This window comes from Phocoena phocoena, chromosome 17 (assembly GCF_963924675.1).
Source record: "Phocoena phocoena chromosome 17, mPhoPho1.1, whole genome shotgun sequence".
Lineage (NCBI taxonomy): Eukaryota > Metazoa > Chordata > Mammalia > Artiodactyla > Phocoenidae > Phocoena > Phocoena phocoena.
In genome coordinates, this window is record NC_089235.1 from 14,114,202 (window position 1) to 14,135,185 (window position 20,984).

Genomic DNA, 20,984 nt, shown 5'->3' on the forward strand with positions numbered 1-20,984 from the left:
GGTGGTTTCTCATGCCTAGAGGTGGAAGTGCTCACATTACATCACCCACCTTCTACAACTGACTGCAAGGGAGGCTGGGGAATGTAGCCTAGCTTGTGAGCCCAGGAGAAATACGGAAATAGTTTGAAGCATGAATAGCCATTCCCGTCCACACTCTTGTTTCTCTGTATCTCCAAACAGCCCTCACTGCAATCAGTGGGATGGATCTAGAGTGAAGACTTGACACCACTTGTTGCGGACGTTCAAGGGCTCCTTAAAAACCTCATAGAAGGTGCTCCATGCTCTGACCCTTAGTCATGTGTCCAGTATCATCTCTCATGACTCATCATCAGGCCACTTGTGCACCGGTAACAGGGAAGTTTTTCACACTCACTGATGTTTCTGCATTTCATGTATTTGCTTACGCTGTGTCCGTACCCTGAAATCACACCCCCACTTGCCCCAAGCTAATCTCTGCTCCTCTCTTTAGCCTCAGCTGAGATGCCACTTGATGGTTTAGTGCTGCTGTCTTTCTGTGGAATGGATCTGGTACCCCTCTTTCTGTGCTTCCATACTTTTCTCTGTACGCGCTTAAATGCTGTGATCTGCTTTCACAGCTCTCTAACTCTGAGCTGCGGGGAGTCCAGGGGCACCTGGACTCCCCAGCATGCAGCACAGTGATCAGTGCATAATTCAGTCACAATTCGCTGGGCGAGTGCCACCTCTGCTTCCATTTCTTCCTGGTCCATCTTCTCTGTGACCCCTCCCTTACTCTTTCTTCACTGCAGATCTACCTTCTGCTTCTCTAAGTGTGGGCCTTTGATGTCATTTTACATAGGTTTTGGTTTTTATATATTTGATTTGTTTGCTGAGACCTTTGGCTTTAACTGTGGGCTGTCTATTAAATTAAACAGATAGGTAAGCAAGGAGGAACCCGAGGCTTTTCTGAGCCTAAGGCCTTTGCTGCCTTTGGCAGTTTTCTGCAAAGGAAGGCAATGATAGGATGAGTATCTTTAGCCCATTTAGACATTGGTCTACAGACTGTAGTTCATGTGAAACACTGGCTGGAGCTTTTCCAAGGAAAAAAGCCCAGCTGTTGGGAGAACAGAGGACAGATATTTATGCTCTGTGACTGATAATAGCCATCTGGACTCAGCCAAGAAAAAAATAACAGATGACTTTTTTAGTTCAGCAATCGTGAACATCCCCCAAAAGTCTTTTCTGACAAACAGCCTGAGGAGTTAGGGAATAATAGCCTATGAGTGAAAATGGAAGCAGATGATGTGGGAATTGTCTGTCCATTGCATGCAGACCTCAAGTTTACCTTTTAGTAGGAGAGAAAGTTGTGAAAAGCAGAATTTCAAAGCCTTGTAAGGAGACGTGTGGGAGCCTTCAACAAGGAGGTTTAGGGCCAATGTGGTGAAGAATATATCTGAGTAGAGTCTGTAAGGATAAAAAGGTAAAGCTAAGGTAAAAGGAGAGTGAAGATGTGTCGTGAAGTGGGAGGTTCCTGACAGAAAAGCATGTGTGTAAAAAGAAGGAAGAAAATTCACAGAAAAATTTCAGAGAAAGAAGAAAATTTTGTATTGTTGATGCATTAAGGGTGAAGTGAGTAATAAAGTCAACGAAGGTGGAAGTCTAGGTGGCAGGGGAGTCGGGGGTGAAGATGATCCTGTATTTCCGAACGATCACTCTGGTGCCACGTGGAAGATGGAATTGATATGGTTCATGTCTCAGGGCAAAAACCAGATGAAGAGAGCCTGAAATAGAGCGGTAGCTGTGGGATAGAAAAGAGGGAATAGTTTAAGACAGGTATTGGTACTGGTCAGCTGCGTGTTAGCAACCAGGCCGCACGGCAGGAGTTGAGCGGTGGGCAAGCGAGCAAAGCCTCATCACCTGCTCCCCGTCACTCGCATCACCGCCTGGACCATCCCCGCTCTCCCCCCGCATCCGTGGACAAATTCTTCCATGCGACCAGTCCCTGGTGCAAAAAGATTGGGGACCGCTGGTTTAAGAAGTGTAGAAGATTATATGGTTAAGACTCACTGATATGAAAGAGGTGTGAGGATAAAGAGAGAATGATGTGCTTAGATTGTTTTATTTTTTTGGTTTTGTTTATAATCAAGGTGACTGGGTGCTGCCTCTGCCTCAGATAGGAATTCAAGAGGGTTTGAGGGTGGAGGAGGAATATTGTTTCGAACACCTTTGGTACATCCAAATGGTGTGGATAGCCCTCCTCTGTTCCCAGCAGTCAAGTGTGTGTGTGTGTGTGTGTGTGTGTGTGTGTGTGTGTGTGTGTGCGTGCACGTGTGTGTAAATTGCTATTTGGAGAAGAAATTTGATTAGGGATATAGGTACAGTAATCTTTAGCATATAGGGAAAAAGAGCCCTCCCCCAAACACATACCGTTAACATTTGAGATACAGGTAGAAAAGTGATCTAGTTGACACTGAAAAGGAATTTTCGGACAGGTAGGTTGAAAACCAAGGTAGAATGCTTTCAAAAAATCAGGGAGAGAAAATATTTCAGAAAATCTAGCTGTCCGAAGTGGCAGATAACTTGGTAAAAAAAAAAGATGGCAAACACATTCATTGTGTGTGCAGCCATCTCCAAGCTGTGCTTGCATTGTTTCCTGCAATAACAGGAAAAGCTGGAAATTAAGTATCTTTTATTAGAGAAAGAAAAATGGATAAAGAAATCATGGTACATTCACACAATGGTATACTTTATAGTCATTAAAAATGATACTGTAGAAAATATTTACTAACATAAAAATAGAGTTTTATACAAAAAGCAGATAACAAAATAGTATGTTTGCCTTTAATTTTGTTTTATATATGCATATAGAGGCATACCGCATTTGTATGTATGCCTTTATATGCTCAAAAAATTATTTGGAAGAATTCACAAGAAACTGTTATCATTATTTATGAGTGGAGACTTGTTTTCCTTTTCCCTTTATTATATTTTTTATTTTGTTCTGTGATAAATATGTATCGGTTTGACCAAATGAAATCAAATAGGCTTTTTGCAAAAGGAAGAATCGGCGTAATCTGTCTTTACAATTCTGATATCATTGGGATTTTTTTCCAATAGGGAGTCAGACTTTGGAAAATAGCTACTTCCAGTTTATACCATATGAATTTTCTGATCTACTCTCATGAAATGAATTACATTGACTAAGCTATAAAGAATCGTGCAAATTTGCTACTTTCATTTCTCTTAGCTACCACCTGATTCTAACTCTAGGGCTAACCTGATGCCTGGGGAAATGGAAATCTTGGTGGAGCAGGTTTCTCCTGTTTACTTGATCTAGCACAGCCTGGAATGTAAGAACTGTTTTGGAAGAAATTCTGATACCACTGAGACCTCTCTGAGGGTTGGAATAAATGGAAAGGCCCATAAGTTGAAGGACACAAATGAAAGTATCCAGATAGGTTTGCAGTACAGCAGAATCAGGAACCAACCTCTGATATGCCTGTGGGAGCCCTTGCCTCTTTATCTAGAAGAGAAGCTTAGTTTCTGAAGGAACTCATTTCCCCCTGTTCATTTCCAAGAAGCCCACTTCTATCTGGGACACCATTGCTGCCCTAAGCCATGCCTCTTTGGCTACTCTGAAAGGACAATGTCTCCTGTAAAATCTCACTTGGGCTTTTAGGAAGACCATGTGATCCGGTATGCATCAAGAGTCCCATAATCAAATCCTGGGCCTTCATTCCTTACAACATATTGTAGCAACCCACTGTATTTTCTCTCGCATATTCTGTTCCCCACTGCCCCTCAGTTTCTATAAAATTTAAAAATATACCTTAAAATATGATGGATTTTGAGAGTTAATGAAGTGCCTAAAAGTTGTTAATCTCATCTCAGGGAATAGCTGTGAATGTTCTGCTTGGCACTGGGAGAAATATCCTGGCTACTCAGTATGAATGGTTCTCATTAGAGCTTCCTGCTTCTGTAAAGAAGCGTGTCTTTAATATCTTTCAATGGCTTTTAGTCAGGTTAAGCTTTGATTAAAATCGAAATACAAAAACTGAATAATATCCTAGGCAATTTGACATGGATAATAGAGAGCCTAAAGAATTATACAGTATATAGTATTTGTTTAGATAAATTCTTAGGTAAAAATCATCAAAATATTTAAATGTTAAGAAAATATAATAATAGGTATCTGAAAAAATGTGTAAGACCAGACATTTAGAACGATTAGAGGCATAATTTCTTCCCCAAACCAAGTTCCGCATTTAGTTAGTTTGAGCTTTATTCTGGGACTCATCACTTCTTATACTTTAATATGTCTTCATAGCAACCTTTTTCTTCATCTTAATTTTCCACTGGTAAAATTTCTTGGCCCTGCAAAACAGCTTCTGATACTTTCTAAAATGGACAGTGAACAGAGGATGTAGGGAGCTAGTTCACAAGTGAGGTTCAAGTTCTGTGTGACATGCATTTTGACCATTCAAGGTCATTAAGGCCTTTTGACTAACTTACCTACAAGTTCTTGGCTACACTGTAGATAAGTGAAGTATTGCTGCTATCTTTATGAATAATGGATTCATAAGTCTGAGGTGTAAAAGAAATTTAAAGACCAACTGATAACTTTCTAAAAACTGAGTGAGGAAACTCTTTTTGCAGGGCCAAGGGCATTAATGCAGAAAGTTAAAAATAATCAAGGGAGTTTCAGAAATCTCAGACAATTGGGTAATGGGTTATTTAATTCCAGGTATCTAATTTTTATGATTTTGGATGAGAAAGAAAATTTTGTTTTATGTATCTACTCTCCCTTTCTGTCTCTTAAAATAGATTGTCTTTTAAATATTTATTTTTAAACAATATATTCAGTTCTAATCTTGAAATCATATTGGAAAGGAACATTTTTGTAATAATTGTATCAATGTAAATATAAGCATTTGAAATATATATTTGGCTTCTATAAACTGGACTGATAGGTTTACATAAACCATTTGGTACTGTATAAAATTCCTACATTATCTTGAAATCTGAGTTATTCCAGGTGAGCCTGAATAATTTCATATATTTTTTAAACCCAAATATTCATAAGTGTGTGATATGCTAGACCTCTAGAAATGTTTATCATTGCTCAGAAAGCTGTGGGATCTGCCTGTCTCACAGATACTCCCTACTGTAGACTCATTATAATATCTCAGAGTTCTTCAACCACACTCACTCAGTAGTGATGCTGCCCAGCTGCAATGCTACCTTCATGAAACGTTCTCTCCCTGAATTGTTGAATCAGGTACCTTCATAATACAGCAAGTTCCTGAATAACTGTTAAGCTTAGGTCACCGAACCCCCAGAGTCATGGCCGGACTCTGTTTTAGTGTAGTGACACGTAAAAATTCTTAATTACCAACAGTTTTTACCAAAGAAGAATTTTATAGAATATTGTTATGAAAAATTCATCTTGAATACACCTGTGTTTCTGGTTTTATCTACAAGGGGAAGAATGGTGCCATTTGTTGAGATGAAGTAGGGCATAGTATTTTTTCTGCTTTGTGTGTGATTGATTTACTAGTTTAGTGGACTGAGATGATAGAGCGACTGGTAAAGTGTCCTCCACAGACACTCCATACCTAAGCAGAGAGGGGATCTTCACTCAGCTTCATTTTCTTGAGACTACTTTCAGATTTTCTCTTCCAACCCAGTTCATTCTTTCTTGTGCTTTAGAGTCTGCTGAACGCTGGCTTCAGTCTGTTCTTATTTTCTGTGTGTCCTTGGACTTCAGAATTTTCCTTGTCTCTTGGCCCAGGAAGGTGATAGTCATCATGACAGCAGAGCTAGAGACTGACACCTTGGTAAAGAAAAACAGACAGACAGGAGAGAGCAAAAGAGCTGCTGAGAATGAAAGATAGATGCAGACAAAGATTGAAGTGGAAAAGAATCTTTTCAGTCCTACTTTCTGTTCAATTTACATTGATTTTATGAACTTCCAGGAGCCTGAGGTTTGGAATTATTATGTGGAGGTCCATAGAAAAGCCAACCCCCAAATAAGGGCTAGGACTAGATTTGTCTGCAAAGGTTTAAATGAATCAGAAATCAGAAAGTATGCTAACCTCTGCCATCTCAGGGTTTCTCATCACTAGTCACTCCTAGTCACTCCTTTAGGAATAATAAAAAATCATTTCAATTAGAGGTGGAATTGTGCCATCAGTCTGTTGTTATTACTCTACAAGGAAGTAACAGAAACTGTTGAAGCATATCCTAAGGAATGAGGCTTGGTTTGAATATTCAGCAAACATTTACTGGGTTATGATCATGTGCTTGGATATGAACTGTAATGGGAGCTATGGAGATAAAAAACGATAGCTGCCTTCAAATAACTTGATGGTCATAACTCTAAATCCTCAAGTCCTGTATTATGTCTTCTGGCATATAAACCAGGCTTATACTGGAAGAAACTCCATGATGAAACCAAATTATGAAAGAGACCCATAACCCTTTCCTTCCAAATCCCCTCACAAACGTAATTTCCCTGTATTTCAAGAGCTCATTAAACAAAACAGAAATCGAAATAAGCCTCATACACTCCCTTCAACTAAGTTGAAGGAATTTAGTAATGATTAACTATGGATGGAGAAAACTAGCTTGGACCACCAGAAGATCCTACTACAGTTCTTTGGTGAATTGGACAAAAGACAATGTAGCTCAAATTCCTTCCCTCTTCACCCCACCAACCCACATTCTGACTGTATTCATTACGGTCAATAGGAAATGGTTTCTCTACAGGGTGTTCAACCATGTGAATTGTGAAGTAGAGGGAACACTCTTTTGGACACATTTTCTTTCTAATAACTTCTTCAACACCATCTCAGAGACAAGAAAACAAACTTTTTGCTGTTTAAAAAACCTTTATTTCTTTTATTTATTTTTTACAAAGAATACCCCCCACCTGGGGTGAAAAATATATCTGGTTAAGTATAAAATATAGTTTTTGTCATACAAAAAGATATACAATTTAAAAGCAACAAAAAAATGAAACCACCTTCAGCCCACATACTTTCTCAGGAAAGGGAAGATAGAGCTCAGTGCTCTGACACAGGACCGTGAACAAAGTGCTGAAGCTGAGAGAGACTGAGCAAGTGTTAGTGGCTGCAGTGAGAGAGGGGCTGTCAACATCCCTGTCTCCTAACACTGGGCAGGAAGGGAGCCTTCATGGCTTTTGTGAAGACCTGCCCTCTAGTTTCTCATGGTAACGTAAAAAACAAAACAAAACAACACTGGGGTTTGACACCAGCTTCCCTCTGTCCTATGTCCTAAACCTGAGGGCTGGCCACACCTGCTCCAGTGTCTGGCCACAGTGCCTGTGTGCAACCATAGGCACAACATCCTTCAGACAGAAGGGGAAGTGAGACAATGGGAGGAGGATGTCTTTAGCCTGACGTGTTATGACTGAAATGCCCACAGGGATTCAGCAGCTGGCTCGGAAGAAAGACTGTGCTGGTGATAAAGATTTGCTGGTCGTCACCATATAGAGGAATAAAAATGTCAGTGGTATGGGTTAGGTTACCAAGGGAAGCGTACCCTTGGCATTTCAGGCAAGGACTCCCTACGCCCAGAGAAGAGTATTCCTGTGAAGGAGACAAAGGAGAATAGAAAAGGTAGGGTAGCATTTCAAGAAAGAGAGTGGGGTTAACAGAGTCTCTCTCATCACAGAGAAATAAATTAAGGACTAAAACTTTTTACATTACTAACTTAGAACAATTTTGGAATAATGGTAAAGACAGAAATTGGACTGATGTACATTGAAGAGTGTGTAGATGGGAGAAGGGGAGCTTGTGAGGATAGGGAAATTAAAATACATGACCTACAACCACCTTTCTGCCTTAATGTTTTATCACTCTAGGAATCTGAATCAGTTCTTAAAAGAGAACAAAATTGTAACAGGCTAAGTTGCACTTGATTGTCATTATCACATAAAGACAACATCTCTACAGTTGTCTTTGCAAGTTAGCTCTGCATTTAATAGCCTACAAGCTGGTAGGCTTGTAGGTGCCTGTTTTGTTTGGTATTTGTTGCATCATTTGCATTGTTTCAGCAGTTGACGCTGTTATAGTGACTTAAATTTCTAATTTGTTTTCATCAGTAGAAAGGATGGTACCACATTATTTTGAAGCACTCTTAAAAAGAAAAAATAGGATGGAAAATGCACTAGTTCTACAAATTGGAACTTTCGTTTTTGTTTTTAAGATTGGGTTATTAAGGATTGCTTCTAAAACTTTTTTATTTCTCTCTCTCTTGAATCCCAGGTATTGCAATTTCAGAGGAACTCGATAAGGTACGTTGAACCATCTAATGAAAATAAAATATAGAACTTACATTTTAATCCGTTGTCTAAATGTTATGTTATGTTTCTGAAACATAAAGTGTTCAAGTGTAATTTATTTGGTGCTAACATTTTAAAACTTTCAAAGTTATATGCTTTAAGAAAGTTATTGCATGAAATATATAATATCACCTGTTCTTTTGAGTTGAGAGTTTTAGAATTTGCTTAGAGAAAGCTGAATCACTGAATCACTATATTAAAAATGAAAACTAATATAAACGATTTGGATTCTGCCTGTATCTAGATGATGATGATGGTGATGGTGATATGGAAGACACTTGTACTTTTCTATGGCTACCCATTAGAAACCTTACTCAGTAGGATTTTTTTCTTTAATTCCAAGATGTCAAGGGAATATCATGGTGCCTTGGACTGGGGTGATAGTCGTGAAGGTGGTGAGACGTGATGTGATTAGGAATATATTTTAACAGTAATGTCAGTGGAACTTGCTATTAGATCAGTTGTAGAAGAAATCAGTCAGTGATGATTCCTAGGTTTGGGAGATGAGCAAGTAGGTGAATTGTGGTGCCATTTAACAGAATTGGAAAACCTGGGGAAATAGCACATTTGGCAGGTTGGGATAGCATCAAGATCTCTCTTTTGAATTGTTTAGTTTGAGTTGTCTGTGAAACATATTTATATGAGTTCTTGCTCATGAGTGAGATTTGATTTAGAGTTATACATTTAGGAGTCACTGAAATAGAAGTTCTCATTTTTTTGGTCATAGGACCCCTTTATACTCCTAAAAATTATGTAGAGGACCCCCAAAGCTTTAATTTACGTAGATTTCATTCATCAATATTTGCCATGTTAGAATTTAAAACTGATAAAAATGTTACATGTTTATTCATTTTAAAAATAGCACTGATAAAACCATTTCATTAACAAAAATAACATTTTTATGAAAAATACTTTATTTTCCAAAACAAGATATTTGTGAGAAAGTGGCATTGTTTACATTTTTGAAAACCTTTTCACTGTCTGGTTTAATTGAAAATTTTAGATCTTCATATCTGCTTCTGCATTCAGTCTGTTGTGGCTGAAAAGAAATCTGACATCATATTGGGAAAAAAGAGAAACACCTAGAAATAGCCATCAGTATTTGGTGAACATTGGTCCAGATGTCTCTCTAAAGAGAAAACATATTGAAATTTGGCTTGGTGCCTAGATATATAGGTAGAAAGAAAGTGATATATAGGTAGAAAGAAAGTGCAAAAAATGGGATTATATAAGTCATGACATTTTAAAATAATAAACTATAAGGTAATAATTATAATTTACAAAAGCAATAAAGTTAGTATCCTTCTATTCCAAATAGGACTATACCTTTTGAGTTTTGTACCAAAAAATACATTTCTGATTCCCTAAATAAGTGAAATTTATGAATGTACTTTAAAATATGAATTGATAGGGCTTCCCTGGTGGCGCAGTGGTTGAGAGTCCGCCTGCCGATGCAGGGGACACGGGTTCGTGCCCCGGTCCAGGAAAATCCCACATGCCGCGGAGCGGCTGGGCCCTTGAGCCATGGCCGCTGAGCCTGTGCACCCGGAGCCTGTGCTCCGCAACGGGAGAGGCCATGACAGTGAGAGGTCCGCGTACCGCAAAAAAAAAAAAAAAAAAAAAAAAAAGAATTGATAAACCATCCTAATATTTTAAATTTCAATCTGTACTATGTGCAAAACCAGATCCTGACTATATACCATAGCAAGTAGAATAAGTGGCAGGTGAGGTCTTCCAGCTTTGTCCTGCTCTTCTAGTCCTCTGCTGTCCATCACTGTCTTTGCCCCAGCTCGTCTCCTCCTTGTACCGTGACTTTCCTTATAGTTTGCAGAAATTTAATAATCCCTGTCTTGTATTTATTTTTTGTGTTCATTCTAAGTGCAAAGACATAATTATCACTACTTCTGGATGCATTTTTTTGCTCCTTCCAGTATATTCTGCAAAGCCCTGCCTGCCTGAGCCATAAATTAGCTTGTGTGACTGCTTGGCCCTTGTCCTTCCCTTTTTTTCCTGGGCTCTGACCTGCAGCCTGGTTGGTTTCTACGTCAGCCTTTTTTTTGGTGAGCTAAAGGACATACTAATTGTTCTTTGAACTGAAAATGGATTTCACCTTCATTGGAAGGTGTAAAAATGTGGAAGCCTTGAAACTTGGTTAAATATCATCCTTAGGATACATCCTCCCCCTTCTCACCTCCTCTCTTCTAAGCACTAGCTCAGGGGAGTTTCCACTTAACTAAGTTGCATAAACTGAAGATTTTCACTACTTACCTAATGTTCCCATTTTTGAAGACTTTGTGGAAATGGCTGAAATTTATTACATATTATTTTTCAATAGGAAGATGCCAACTATTGTCATAAATAAGCTTTTATTGAAAAAAATTATGTCAGTGCAGAAAGATTGTTCCCACTCTCACATCTGACATTCAGGAGTGAAAAGTTATACAGAGGACACACAGGCTTCCAGAGCCAAAGCACCATCCTTTGCCTGCCCCTTGGGGGAGAGGGAGAGCCTGCCCCATGGCGCCCTCTGCTGACCATGAAGCTCACAGTCTTGCATTTTTCTCGCTAAGAAAATGTGAATCTCAGGCTGGTACTAAAACTGTAGTCAAAAAGAGTGATTTAAAAACTCTTAGGGGAAAACATAGGAAGATCACTCTTTGACATAAATCACAGCAAGATCTTTTTTGACCCACCTCCTAGAGTAATGGAAATAAAAACAAAAATAAACAAATGGGACCTAATGAAACTTCAGAGCTTTTGCACAGCAAAGGAAACTATAAACAAGACGAAAAGACAACCCTCAGAATGGGAGAAAAAATTTGCAAACGAATCAGCGGATAAAGGATTAATCTCCAAAATATATAAACAGCTCATGCAACTCAATATTAAAAAAACAGACAGCCCAACCAAAAAATGGGCAGAAGACCTAAATAGACATTTCTCCAAAGAGGACATACAGATGGCCAAGAGGCACATGAAAAGCTGCTCAACAGCACTAATTATTAGAGAAATGCAAATCAAAACTACAATGAGGTATCACCTCACACCAGTTAGAATGGGCACATAAGAAAATCTACAAACAACAAATGCTGGAGAGGGTGTGGAGAAAAGGGACCCCTCTTGCACTGTTGGTAGGAATGTAAATTGATACAGCCACTATGGCGAACAGTGTGGAGGTTCCTTAAAGAACTAAAAATAGAGTTACCATATGATCCAGCAATCCCACTACTGGGCGTATAACCAGAGAAAACCATAATGCAAAAAGACACATGCACCCCAATGTTCACTGCAGCACTATTTACAATAGTCAGATCATGGAAGCAACCTAAATGCCCATCAACAGATGAATGGATAAAGAAGATGTGGTACATATATACAATGGAATATTACTCAGCCATAAAAAGGAACGGAATTGGGTCATTTGTAGAGACGTGGATGAACCTAGGGACTGTCATACGGAGTGAAGTAAGTCAGAAAGAGAAAATCAAATATCATATATTAACACATATATGTGGAACCTAGGAAAATGGTACGGATGAACCGGTTTGCAGGGCAGAAATAGAGACACAGATGTAGGGAACAAACGTATGGACACAAAGGGGGGAAAGCGGTGGGGGGTGGGGCTGGGGGTGTGATGAACTGGGTGATTGGGATTGACATGTATACACTGATGTGTATAAAATGGATGAGTAATAAGAACCTACTGTATAAAAAAATTAAATTTATTTTTAAAAAAGAATGATTTACAATGGGTGTTGAGCTGACACCTGTGTCTTTAATATAGTAATAAAAATCAATACAACTTCTTCCTTTTAATCTTCCATTAACAATTTTGGGGGTTCACTAAAGATTACTTTTCTTAACCTTTATAAAGTACTGATCTTTAACTGTCATATTCTATTTCACTTATTATTTCACTGAAGTTATTTTTTCTGTGACTTTTAAAGTTGGTTTATGAATTCTGATAAAGGTAATAAGAATTATTAATTCTACTTAAGATGGAAAAATAAAACAGAAGCTAATGTTATTTTTAAGGCTTTTTTAAAAATTGTGAGACTTCAATAAATGTCTTATTCATTAGTCTTTTCCTTTCCCTTTTCTTAGCCATCGTATTGGTTTTCTACTGCTGTTGTAACAAATTGAAACAGCACAAATTGATTATCATACAGTTCTGTAGTTTAGAAGTTAAACCATGCGCCTTCCTGGGTTAAAATCAGGTGTAATAGGGCTTCATTCCTTCCTGAAGTTCTAGGAGAAAGGTGTTACCTTGCCTTTTCCACTTTCTAAAGGCTGCTGCATTCCTGGTGCATGGTCCCTTTTCTACATCTTCAAAACTAGCAGCAGTGTCTCATTTCTCTCTAAGTGCATCCTGGAAAAGCTGTCCACTTGTATGAAATCCTGTGATTAGTTTGGGGCCACCCAGCTAATCTGGATAATCTCATCTTAGCATTTTTAACCTTAATCATGCAAAGCCCCTTTTGCCATGTAATGTAACATATTTAGAGGTTTGGGGATTGGGATGTGGACATCTTTGGGAAGAGCCATTATTTTACCTACACAGCCACTATCCAAGCTCAGATGGTATTACCTTTCATATCTTTATCTAATTCTTCAGGCTCCTGCCATTCTGATTCACCCTTCAAAATGCCATATAGTAAGCCTGGCTGGTTCCTGCTCGGTTACCCTTCAGTAGGGCAGTGTGACCCATCCTTCAACTCCTGTGAATATTGGGTGCTTATGGACTCACCCTTCTCCAGATCATGGCTTCAACTCAGTGGGAGCCATCCTGCCCAGAGATGCCTGGGTTCACCATCAACCAATGACTGACTAAAATAAGACTGAGTTGTCGTTTACATTACAGAGCTCCTTATGGGATAGGCTGAGAGTAGACTTTAGCTGAACCCATATCTTTGCCTAGCTTCTTCCCGTCTTCTCCTGCTTCCTTCAGTCTCTTACAGGTTTCACTTAAAGAGACCCCCATCAGTAAACCACTTGGTTAGCCTCGGGTTTTAGGGAACCCTACCTAGGGAATTCTGCTAAAAAATTTTCCATGACTTCCTGTTACTTCACAAATTAAGTCCAAATTTCTAAGACTAGAATTAACAGTTTCCATTTTGTCTTTCAAATCTATATCTTATGCTTCATTTCCTCTTTTTCTCTACTCAGAGTCTGTGCTGTGCTGAAAAAGGAGTACTGTAAGGCAGCCAGACTACAGTACTTCCAAGTCATATTTTTAATTTATTTCCACATTTTTGCTCATTGTCAGTCCCTCCCCTTTCTCCAACTCTTTTCCATCCTACAAGCTCCAGGCTTTCAGTGTCTTCATATATAAAAAATTATATGTGCAGTTATTCTTTGATCAGGTGATCCTACTTCTATGAGTCTATTCCAAGGACACACTGGCAAAACTATAAAAAGACCAACGTGGGTGACTATACATTGTTGTGCTACTTTAGTAGGAAAAGAGTTGAAATAACTAAATGTTCATTGAAAGAAGAATAACTTATAGTACTTCCACTATAGAGTACCATACAGCTATAAAAATGAAAGAATATCTCTGTAGATACTATAGAGCGATCCCCAGGATATATTGTTGAATAAAAAAGGCAAAGAAAAGAAGTGTGTTTATAGTGTGCTATCATTTATCTCAGTAAGTGTAATGAAAATATAGATGCGTATTTGCTTATATTAAAGCCAAAACAATGGCAGAACCTGCCGTACTGTAAAACACGCACACACACAGTTACTTTTTAAACGTTACCTACGGGAGAAGGGAAGGAATAGAGAGTAGCAGTGAGGAAGGTGTAGAGAGGATAGGAATAGAATCTTGACTTCCTAGAATTCTATGTGAGACTTTGGAATCATTTAAATATTTTATATAATTTTTTAAAAAACAAGGTTAGATCTTAAAACAGTGATTTCTAAGAGGCAAAAGCAAATGAAACAAATGAGAACAACTGTATTTCAGGTTGATGGCAAAACACACTGAGGTGAATTACTCCAAGTCATTATAAACACAGTTATTTGATTGTCCTCTAGTGGGATATACCCAAAGGCCCAAGGCAACAGCATCAGCTCTTAAACTGTTTTTAGTAATTGTATCATTAATGATAGTGTTGATATTATTATAAAGAGACTTTTGTGTATGCTTTGTGTGATATAGCAAGGAAGTAATTATATTGATATCCTAAGAACCAGAATTTTTGGCATAGGGGAAAGGAAATACAGATACAAGATTATAAGTTTAAGTAACAATCCTATATCCTGTTTTGAATTGAAAGTATCATTCAGAACTCATAATATTTTTTTATTTTAAAAACAAAAATACACTATCTACAGGCAGTAAACTCAACTAGAGCCCAGATATTGCTTTCTGAATATTTTTCTCTATTAAAAAGAACCAGGTCTCTTTGGAAAAATGGCTGAATCTAGATTCAGCAGCTGAGAAAGTACAACTTGAGTCTGGATATCATTTAGTACCAGCAGGTAAAGAGGAAATCAAAGAATGATGGAACATGTCAGAAAGACACAGGAACCTCCTTGCAGGAGCTCCTACTAGGAACATTAAAGCCTGAAAATAATGATAGTAATGTGTTATAGTCTATTGAATGAAATAAAATCTATAAGTCCATAGTGATATACCTATGTGCATACATATACCTACCTACATACCTACATAAGTGGAGGTGAGGGAGAAGCTCTTTCTCATAGTAGAGTACCAACAAATACATTCAGACCGAATGGTGAAATTAGAAAATCACACATTGGCAACGTTCATAGTAATTGATGAAGACAAAGGTCAGCAAAGAATGTTAAAATTAGCTGATGAAATTTTGATGAATTACAGGATATCTACATAGTCTCACAGTGACTACTCTAGAAGATACTTAATAATTGACAAGAGAAAAGTAGCCACTTTACAATGGAGAAACATGGAAGACACCCCCTTAACCAAGCGATCAGGGTTGTCGTCATTAGTCCTGGGACAAATCTGCATCATGTGCCTTTTGATGTGAAAGGAATACATCACTTCTGTGTTATTCTTGCCAAAAATGTATAACTTGAATATAATCGTGTGGAAAAATTTGAAAAACAAATTGAAGGACCTACTAAAAGATAACTGGTCCTTGTTTTTAAAAACCATGAAGGTCATAAATGTCAGAGAAAGACTGAAAACTGTTCCACATTAAAGGAGATAAACACATGACAATTGAATGCCATACATGATCCAGGATTTCTTTTGTGGTGTGCAACGTTATTTGAATAATTGGGGAAATTTAAACAACGTTAGTCTGTTAGTATTATATCACTATTAATTACTGGTTTTGGTAATTATACTGTGGCCATATAGGAAAATGCCCTTCTTTGTAGGAAGTACACCCTGAAGTGTTTATGGGTAAAAGAGTATTCATATCTACAAATTACCTTCAGATGGTTCTGGGGAAATTATGAGTGTGTGTGTGTATAAATATGTATGATAAAGCAAAATGTCAACTAACAACGTTGACCTTATCCCATTAACAATATTTTGGCAGTCTGGGTGAAGGGTATATAGGAATTCTTTTTTTTTTTCCCTCAACTTTTCTGTAAGCCTGAATTATTTCAGTTTAAAACATAGGTATTTCTTAGACCTGTCGACTATTACCAACCCCAAAACAGTGAATACCCCAAGTGTTCAGATTCTAGTCTTAAAATATATTTCCAACTAAAAAGAATCATAATCCCTTGAAATAATGGTTGCTTCCAGGTCAGGAGCAGACAGTGTACAAAATGAGCCTAAAATATCTTCTCATGCCAGAGGTAAGAACTATGGGAGACCACTAGGATTGTGTCAGGAGAGCTCAGGAGCCGGCTCAAGTAGTCTTCTGCTGGAGAGAGTTAAGAAAATTTGAACGTGAGTAAGAATAATAACTACAGTGCAGTGAATTATACCTAATACGTTAAAATCCATATGTTCATCCAAAGAATTATTAATCTTTAGCAGGTGCTAGGGGACCAGAGTTACCATTTTAAAAAACTGGTAAAAGTAAAGGGAAAGAATGAAACTTTTAATCTTCCTTTCCCATATAAATCGTACTTTAGAGTAACCAAATATTTGATGATGGGAAGTTTCTCTTTCCAGAAGTGTTCCAGCAAATAAGTGAATATGGAATTATAAAATCAGCCAATTACCATTTATCAATTCCTAGTGAATTAATGGATCTAAGCAGTAATATCAATTCTGCCAAAATCACTAAAGAAGAGTCAAGGGGATGGTCTGTGCCTCCAGATGAACCTCACCATTCTCTCTGAAGCAGTATTGGCAAAAAAACAAAAACTACAACAAAAAAACTTCATCCTGGGGCTTCCCTGATGGCGCAGTGGCTGAGAGTCCGCCTGCCGATGCAGGGGACACGGGTTCGTGCCCCGGTCCGGGAAGATCCCACATGCCGCGGAGCGGCTGGGCCCGTGAGCCATGGCCGCTGAGCCTGCGCGTCCAGAGCCTGTGCTCCGCAACGGGAGAGGCCACAACAGTGAGAGGCCCGCGTACCGCAAAACAAACAAAACTTTATCCTAACTAACTACTAATTTACAGAAAGTACAAAGAGCAGAGGAACATTTTAAGCCACATCACAGGGATGCAAAGGGAAAAACCAGACTCTGGAAAACTCACAGGACAAACAAGTCGGGTTTTCTGAACAACAGCAACAGCAAAATTACAAGACAGGAAATGAGACAGAGGAAGAGAATACATAGCTTAAAAGAGGCATAAAAGACTGTTGATCAGTCACAACCTACCAAGTCTTGCTTAGAGTCTGATGTGTACCAACTGAGATAATTCCCTGATATAATCAGGTAAATTTGATAACTAGTTAGATATTTGATATCAGAAATATTCTTACTTTATATTTAGGTATGGTAATGGTACTGTATGTGTTTACAAAAAAAGCACTCTTACCTTTTAGAGATTACATACTGGATTATTTATAAATGATATATAGTGAATGGGATTTACTTCAAAATGATCTGAGCAGAGAGAGGGGTGATGTGGGTGGAGATAAGGGTGAAGTGAGTTTATCCATGAGTTGTTAATTGAGGAAAATATGTGTGGGTACAGAGGGGCTTGCTTTACTCTTCCTTCTACTTTTGTATTAGTGTGAAAATTTCCATAATAAAGAGTAAAAATTTTAGATCATGGGTAGGAGGGTGCATAAGATAGTGAAGGAAAAGAGGAGAGATAGTATTGAACACCTATTAGGGTTAGCAGATATGCTAGGTGTTTTGTAATTTTTATTTATTTATTTTTTTGCGGCACACGGGTCTCTCACTGTTGTGGCCCCTCCCGCGGCGGAGCACAGGCTCTGGACGCACAGGCTCAGCGGCCATGGCTCACGGGCCCAGCTGCTATGCGGCATGCGGGATCTTCCCGGACCGGGGCACAAAACCGTGTCCCCTGCATCGGCAGGCAGAATCCCAACCACTGCGCCACCAGGGAAGCCCTATGTTAGGTGTTTTTGATATGTTATTGAATTTAGTTCTTGTACCAGTCCAATGAAGTGGTTATGCTTTTCCTGTTTTACAAATAAGAAAACTGAAGCTAGAATGATTAAGTGATTTGCTGAAAGTCTCAGAATTAGTGGAGATGGAATAAATAAATACTCCCCTGCTAGCTTCTGATTCTTTATCTGCCTGATTCCAAATCCATGCTTTTCCCTAGCACTATGTACTGTGTACTCCACCATAAAAGGGGAAAATCTGAAAATGAGTTGTTAAAATATATTATTTTAACAACTTTATTGAGATAAAATTCACATAATAAAATCTACCCTTTTAGAGTATACAGTTTAGTGGGTTTTAGTATATTCAGGTAGTTGTGTAACCACTACTTCAACCTAAATTTAGAACATTCTCATCATCCCCAAAAGAAACCTCATGTCTACCCCCCATTCCTCCTAACCCCTTAGCCTAAGACAACCACTAATTTACTTTGTCTCTTTAGATTTACCTATACTGGAAATTTCATATAAATGCAGTCATAAAAATATGTGGTCTTTTGTGACTGTCTTCTTTCACTTAGCATAATGTTTTCGAGGTTCATTAACGTTGTAGCATATATCAGTACGTCATTTCCTTTTATTGCTGAATAATATTCTGTTGTATGGATATACCACACTTTGTTTATTCATTCATCAATTTGTGGACATTGGAGTTGTTTCCACTTTTCAGCTATTAAGAATAATGTTTCTATGAACATTCATGTATAAGTTTTTGTGTGAACATGTTTCTTAAATTTCTCTTGGGCATATATGTAGGGAATGAAAATGCTAGAACATATGCTAACTCTATATTTAACTTTTTGAGGAACTGTCAAACTATTTTGCACGGTGACAGCACCATTATACATTCCAACCAGCAAGTATGAGGGTTCAAATATCTCCATATCCTTGTTAACACTTGTTGTTATCTGTCTTAAATTATAGCCATCCTCCTGGGTGTAAAGTAGTATTTTACTGCGGTTTTGGTTTACATTGCCCTAATGACTAGTAATGTTGCTAATACATATTGAAACATTGAATCATACATTATCTTAATTTTGTCATTCTTTTATTCACTCTACAAATGTTTATAAAGTACTTTCTATATGTCAGACCTTGGAAAAGAAATGACAGTTCAACTTTTGTAAGTGTAGGCAACAGTGCTAGTAGCTGGTGGGTTTGGTGGTGAGAAAAGGAACAAATTCTCAGCCGATTGCTTTCATTTCTCACTGAGACAAGCACCGTGATCAGCTGAGAATCAGGAGGAGACAGGAGATGTTGTAACTAACTAAGGAGGGAAAATATATCTGAACTAAAAGAGAAAAACAACTAATTGAACTTCAGTTAATCTAGCAATATGGCATGTGCATTTTTAACTTTTACTAGATACCACAGAATTTCTCTCAAAAGAAGTTGTGTTAATTTATACTCCCAGCAGTAGTTTGTAATAATATATATCTCTCCTGGTCCTTGCTAACACTCACTGTCATCAGGTATTTTAAGCAAAAATGGTTTCTTGGGCTTCCCTGGTGGCGCAGTGGTTGAGAGTCCGCCTGCCGATGCAGGGGACATGGGTTCGTGCCCCAGTCCGGGAGGATCCCACATGCCACGGAGCGGCTGCGCCCGTGAGCCATGGCTGCTGAGCCTGCGCGTCCGGAGCCTGTGCTCCGCAACGGGAGAGGCCACAGCAGTGAGAGGCCCACGTACTGAAAAAAAAGGTTTCTCATGGATTCAATTAACAATTGTATAATTTTTTAATAGGATTGAATGCCCACTTGTCTCTTTTGCTCATGTTTATTGCCCACTTATTTTTCTTTTCTTTAGATTTGTGTGAGTTTATTATACATTCTAGATGTCAGCTCTTGTTGTGCGTCTCAAATCTATTCTTAAATATTGAGGCTTGTCATCACTTTTTAAATAGTGCTTTCTGTTAACAGAACATTTTAACATTAACTTGTAATGTTTTAAGAAATTCTTTTCTACTTGATATCCTGAAAACATTACTGTTTATCTTCTATTAAAAATTCTGTTTTTTATCTTTAAGCTACTTGAAATTATTTTTTTAATATGGCAAAAAGTTGGAACATATGAATTTCCTATAACTATTTATGGAAAAGTTCATCATTTGTCCATAAATGTGCATGCTTCTGTCACTTATCTTGTTTCGAGGCCTTCTGTTTTCTTCTTTTGGTCCGTTTGCTTATTTCTGTTACTCCATTGGGTTTGGAATTGCTTTGTATTTTAGATTGATAGGAGAGAATTGACGTCTTTACATTTCTGAGTCATTCTATCAATGAACGAAGCATGTTTCCATTTAATTAAATATTATAGTGTTTTATGATAAAGTCATATAGTTACATTCAAAAAGAGCATGTAGATTTTTATTAACTTGATTCCTAGGTACATTGTCTTTTGGGCTCTTATTGTCAATGGTATCTGTTTTATAAGTTACATTTTAAAACTTATTGGCATATAGGAATGAATGTTATTTTTCTAATTTTATCTTAAATTCAGTAAGCTTGCTGAACTCATATTAATTTGTAACTTGTTTCTGAATTCTCTTGGTTTGTCTGTATAAAAAATATATGTGAATGATGATAGTTTTGTTTCTTCTTTTCCATTAAGTGCTGAGAATGATGTGGAATAACCACATTAAATATTCCTGTTAGAGAAGGGAAATAATGAGAGGTTTATAGAAATTGCTGGTTCGTAGCAGTTCTTAAATCTTGCTGGGCAGATGTCATCAGGTCTTCCTGTCCAAGGGGTTGGCAGGTGTTCCTTAATTAAGCCCCAGTTCTGTTCCCTGGGAGTCCCCATCTATTGTTTTCCACAGCTTCTGGTTTCTTTTTTGTTAACCTTTTGGCCACTTCTGAAGAAGGCATTGGAAAAGATGCCTCTGAGCAACTTCCTCAGTTTTCTTCCTTTGTGTAGAAAAATGGGTCCCCGAGAGCTGTTTACTTCTTGAATAGTCTCAGTCCCTTTTACTTCAGGCTGTTGCCTTTGCCAATTCAGCTATCCCAAATGATGTTTGGGTTTCCTGTGTATATGATTCCTGTCTTCTTCTTGTGCCAAAAACCACATCCACAGTTCTTTTCAAGACATGCCTCTCTCTCTAGATTTAACTGCTGGTCTTTTAGATGTTGCGA

The 20,984-nt window shown here is 38.0% G+C and overlaps 1 protein-coding gene across 1 annotated transcript in view; it reads left to right on the forward strand.

The window, feature by feature from the left end:
• LOC136136980 (uncharacterized protein C8orf34-like) overlaps window positions 1-20,984 on the forward strand; it is a 110,068-nt gene that overhangs the window by 76,261 nt on the left and 12,823 nt on the right. Inside the window, 1 exon segment of the mRNA XM_065895226.1 lies at window positions 8,247-8,275. Coding sequence (XP_065751298.1) covers window positions 8,247-8,275 — 29 coding nt within the window.